Source organism: Herpailurus yagouaroundi, unplaced genomic scaffold, assembly GCF_014898765.1.
Source record: "Herpailurus yagouaroundi ecotype Mexico unplaced genomic scaffold, PumYag 67209, whole genome shotgun sequence".
Taxonomy (NCBI): Eukaryota; Metazoa; Chordata; class Mammalia; order Carnivora; family Felidae; genus Herpailurus; species Herpailurus yagouaroundi.
In genome coordinates, this window is record NW_024420049.1 from 488,585 (window position 1) to 493,782 (window position 5,198).

Consider the following 5,198-nt stretch of genomic DNA (forward strand, 5'->3'; position numbering starts at 1 on the left):
CAGACACGGGACAGAATAAGGTCACCAAAGAAAAGATGATCAGACCCTGGCATCATAAGGAGTGTTTTAAGGAGAATGGGATGTTAACTATATGAAATGCTGCTGCATTGTTGGTTTGTCCTTTCTACCTTCCCTCCTCCTTCCTTCACTCATGACTATAAAAACGATAAAGCTGTGCATAATTCAGCCTTCCTATGCCCAGACTCAGAATCAAACATCTTTCCCTTTCTTCCCCTCCCCTAAATATGCACTATCAACCACAGGCAGTGTTCTGAACTTTTGTGTTCCAATCTGGGCCCCACACTCCAAGCGATCCTGGCACAAAACGGATATCATAGAGTAGGACTCAAAACAGCTGAGACAATTTAGCCTGTGGAAAAGAAGACTTTCCAGGGATGACAATAGTTGTGAACAGCTAGCTGGCGTCATGGGATTCTCAGGCTGTAGTGCGGGCTCTGTGACTTTCAACATGATGATTACATAACTTTCAAAACTCATATTCCTGTTCTCGCTTTGAGATAGATACCAGTGAAGACTCTCTTGCATAGTATATGTCATACATAACGGATAACCTACGATGGTTACTACTGTGGTGACAGACTCTGGAAACAGCTACAACACACACTCGGAATCTCACAGTCACATAATCAACCATTTTACTAAATACAAGCAAATTCTCATTCACATACAGCTAAAGAAAACATTTTTCCACATTTCATTACAATGCACAACAAAGTGAGGAAAAGTATACAGTACATTTTATTCTGGAATATGAGACAATCCAATCCAACATGCAGTTGTGGTCTTTGTTACAAGTTAGTTGATCTTTTCTTTACCTATGTAGTAAAATAGCTTCTAAAGCTTTATCCTTAGTATTGTATTAACACCTGATTTTTTCACACTCAGTTTCTAAAACCCACTTATTGCAGTGACAACAGCACTGGATTCTACTAAAATGATTTTTAAAGTTTCTAGAACTCGTTTAAGCAATTAAGCTCAGCCACCTTTGCTGGATCCTATGCTGAGTATTTTTAAACCTGCCTTTAAAAAATGCAAGGAATGGAAAAAGTATACATATAGTGTCTTAGACAAGAAAACCATAAAGAAGTTTTGTTTCTATCTTTTTTTTTGAACTGACAGAAGCCACTGAAAAAAACTCATTTATCTACTGGATAATCTTGCTTTCAGAATCTTCTTGATACAATTAAACATAGTAGTTGATGAAATTTTGTGTTAATCCTGTTCACCATCTTTTATTTGCCTTCGAAAACCACAAAGCTGGCCACTTAATCACTCCGCCCAGGCCAGGTCATGTGAAATGAATGTAGACAGGATGAGAGCTTCACTTGTAGTCGATGCTGCAGGTTGGTCCAAGGTGGTCTGTTTCCATAATTCTCGTTATTTGGCTTCTTCTTTGTGGCTGAAGCAAATTCCCGAACTTTCAGATTCAGTCACATTCACACCGAAGTTCAGTATTATATCTCAAAGCAATTTACCATTGGCAGGCTTTCCTGTCAGAATGGATATGAGAAACCTGACTACTCAGAATTGTTTTCTTACTGTGAAAAGTATGGCTTTTGCCTAGCTCAGCTGGCTACAATCTGAAAAATAATTTAAAGCATGACCTCTCTTCAAGAAGGTAATGGAAACTTAAGCCAACCATTTCAGTTTTCGATGCAGTTAGACGTCTGCTCACCTGAGAATTAGGAGCTGACTCTCTAGGGTAGACAAGAACCCCGTGTAGTATGTGGCAAACAGGTAGCCAAGGTCATTGTGAGCTGAGTGTTTACCCCCCATCCCACTCCCCATTGCTGCATTCGGTTCTTTTCGCTAACATGTCCACTGTGTTTCAGTGATAAGAACGCTTGTAGCGCACACAGTTTTAAAGTGTTTTTAGTTGTGCAATTACTCACTCATTTAAAGCCTACTTGTCAGTAATACCTGAAATGGCTTTACCTTCGTTTCATCCCCAGGTTCCCTCAGGATGACAGCTGAGTCGTAAGCAATAAGGAAACACCCTAACATGTCGAGAACATTTATTTACAGTCATAGCTCTTCCAAAGTAAACAAATTAATAACGGTTCATTCACCCGACAGCAGGAACAAGAACTAGGAGTCAGGAGACCTTCGCCCTGGCAGAAAGAGGCTCCTGCTTCTTCGTTTTACTCTTTTGTAAAATGGGGAAGAAAATCTCAGAGGCCTGCTGTGAATTCAAGTGACGGTGAAGTGTTTGTGAGGGTGCCGGTGGTGCCTCTTGCTGAGCAAATGTCTGCCTCAGGGCTCTTTGCAGAGGCAGTCCCTGTACTGTTGTCGCCAGGAACCCGAAGGGACAGGCAGGTTGTGCACTTTTTAGGCAGCAGCTGCCCCTGCAGAGAAACCCCGGGCGTGATCTGGGCTGGGGGGCTGAGGGAAGAGGGCATGGCATGGGTTACAGGGTTCCTTTCTTCTACCTATATGGTAATTTGCATGGCACAATTTCTTTCACACAGTTGGTTATTCCATCATAAGGGTGTACATTTTCTGGAATGTGATAAAAGCAATACATCTAATGGCTTCCCTCTTCATACACACGGCATTTTTACTAGAACAACAGGCCTCGAAACGGTCTTTGTAAATAGCTGGTCCGTGCCCCTCATTTTACAGACAAGCTGTTTGGAAGCTAATTGGTACCCTTGCACCCAACCCAGCACACACACTTGGTGTAGGATATTCTCACTGATTAAGTTGATCTCGTAGTCTTTTTTAGTTTGGCTTATTGTTTCCAATGTGATACTTTTTTCCCCTTTACAGATTTATGTTTGTGACCTATGAATGAGCTGAAATATCAAGAAATAGCTGTCCTGTCTGTGGTTGTATTTTTCTGGGCCCAGCTCCCCAAACCTCAGCCCCTTGACATGTGGTCCACTCACAACGGGCCACAAACAGTCGCCGAAATGAGTCCCTCACTCCCAGCACCCAGGCTCCCACATCTACTCCACGGCCTGTCCAAGACCCCTGGAGAAGGAGGCTCCCTTGTATGTAAGATGGAGGCTGAGTTCTCTTCAGTCACGCAAGGATTCTCTTCATTTTCATCACTTTTAAGTTCAGGTGGGAGAGCCGTTTTGGAAATAAAAGGGCTGACTAGCACAAACATCTCCTCTCTGACTTGACAACCTCTTCTGAAGAGTGAACCACATTTGGTACAAATCCACTCTTCACCCCTTCCCATCCCTCCTGGATGGTAATATCCCCCCTTTTAACCAGCTCATAGATGTCTCTTGTCAGGTCTGTGAAGGCTTTCTCCACGTTAATGGCATCTCGGGCTGACGTTTCAATGTACTTCATGCCGTACGCAGCAGCCAGTTTCTCTGCCTCGTGGCGAGTCACTTGCCTCTGTGTATCCAGGTCACACTTGTGACCCACCAGAACAAATACAATTTGGTAGGGCTGAACATGTACTTTGGTCTCTTCTAACCACTCATGGACATTCTGGAAGGACCTGCGGTTGGTAATGTCAAATAAGAGAAGGCCACCTACTGAGTTCCTGTAGTAGGCGCGAGTGATGGATCTAGAACACAAGAAAGAAGTAAAGAATAAAGGCCGCGCCCAAACTCCTGTCCTTCAATGAACTCAGATGGTGTATTCTAGCGTGTCTCGTTACGGACACAGTCCTTTAGTATGAATGATTTTCTCTTTTCTTAAACAATGGAATGCAGATGTCATTGTGTAATAATACTACATGAATTTTCAATTGGCCAAAACTTTGAGATGGCATCTTCTAGAAATGAATGCTCATGGCCTTACAGGCATTTCCCCTCAGTTCAGGTAGAACCACAGCCCACTCTCCCACCGTGGCAAAATGGGATACCTAAGCCGCAGGTTATTATGTAGCAAAATGAAGTAACGGATGCTAAAGTGTTCTCTGACCTGGAGAGCTCATTACAAACTGTCGTAGTTGAAACAGGATTTGAAAAGATTAAACATGAATTTATGAGAGTCAACAGTACATGTTTATAAGTATATAGAGGTATATTACAATAGGCCCCATTTTTCCCACTGCTCACTGCTACGTGCATCTCTGAGGAGAAATGCATTTTGTTTTTTATTTCTTAGGCTATGTGGGAATGGGCAAAAGAAGAATGGTCTGCAAAGGTCCTGACACATTTCCGAGAGGCTGACTCAGGAGCTACCACTGTGAAAAACTGCTTAAAGAGCCAAAACTTCCCCTTAAAGTGACAATTTATTTAAAGTGATGTAATTAGAATATCTCTAAAACCTATTATACATGTGCTGTGCTTCTTAAACAGGAGAAGCTGCCTATATTTTAACTTGTTGACTTGCATACGTTATGGTACTTTGCTTAGAGCATATTAGAGCTTATTAGAGGGTGTCAAACTATTTTTGTCTCTACAGTTGCTTGCTTGAAAGTACTGTGCTTTTTGATTTACGTCTAGTTTTAGGTTTTCTGTCTCCTTGGATTAAAAAAAAAAAAAGATAAACAATGAGTGACTCAGTAGCTTAAGGCTTAGTACAAATGGCCCAGTGATAAGAGAACAGACATCATCCAGGGAATTAAAGTCCAAGCTAGATGATGATAAGGACAAATGCTGCGAATGAGTTCAACCAAGCAAATAAGCCTTGGAGATGGAAAGCATTTCTGATTCCCTTATGTTTAAAGGAGAATGGTAGGTGTAATCAGAAAATTCAACATGAACAAAGGTTTTCATCTGTGAACAACTTGGTTCAGGAAATCAATGAGGAAGCTGTAACAAAGCCCTTTCCAAACACAACATGAGGCTACATAAAAATTAAAACCTTCCATACATCAAAAAATGTTCTTAAAGTTAAAAGACAAATGACAAACTAGGAAGATATTTCACAATGTACATGACAGAGGAGGATTAATAATCTATAAAGGACTCTTACAAATCAAGATCACCCAATAAATAATAGGCAGTGGATATGAAAAGGCTGTTCATACAGAGATTGCAATAAATATATAAAAGACACCTTTCTTCACTTATAGTTTGTGGAATTGCGGGGTTGGGGGTGGGGACAACTCAAGTTTGTAGTGAACTCTTGCATCTCCTCTTCTTCAACTACCTAACCAGTATTTTCTGTGTGGAATTAGTGTTCAATAAATAAACAAATAATCATAAACATATTTGAAAATGCATAAACGCTATTTAGTCCTTTGTTGGTCCAGTTCCTGCTGCTTT

At 41.2% G+C, this 5,198-nt stretch overlaps 1 protein-coding gene across 1 annotated transcript in view; it reads right to left on the minus strand.

Moving 5' to 3' along the window:
* Positions 1-631: 631 nt before the first annotated feature.
* Positions 632-5,198, minus strand: part of RAB39B (RAB39B, member RAS oncogene family) — a 30,240-nt gene continuing 25,673 nt past the window's right edge. The window contains exon 2 of the mRNA XM_040467123.1: positions 632-3,598. Within this exon, the coding sequence (XP_040323057.1) occupies positions 3,121-3,598 (478 nt within the window). The 3' untranslated portion in view covers positions 632-3,120. The remainder of the gene's footprint in view (positions 3,599-5,198) is intronic.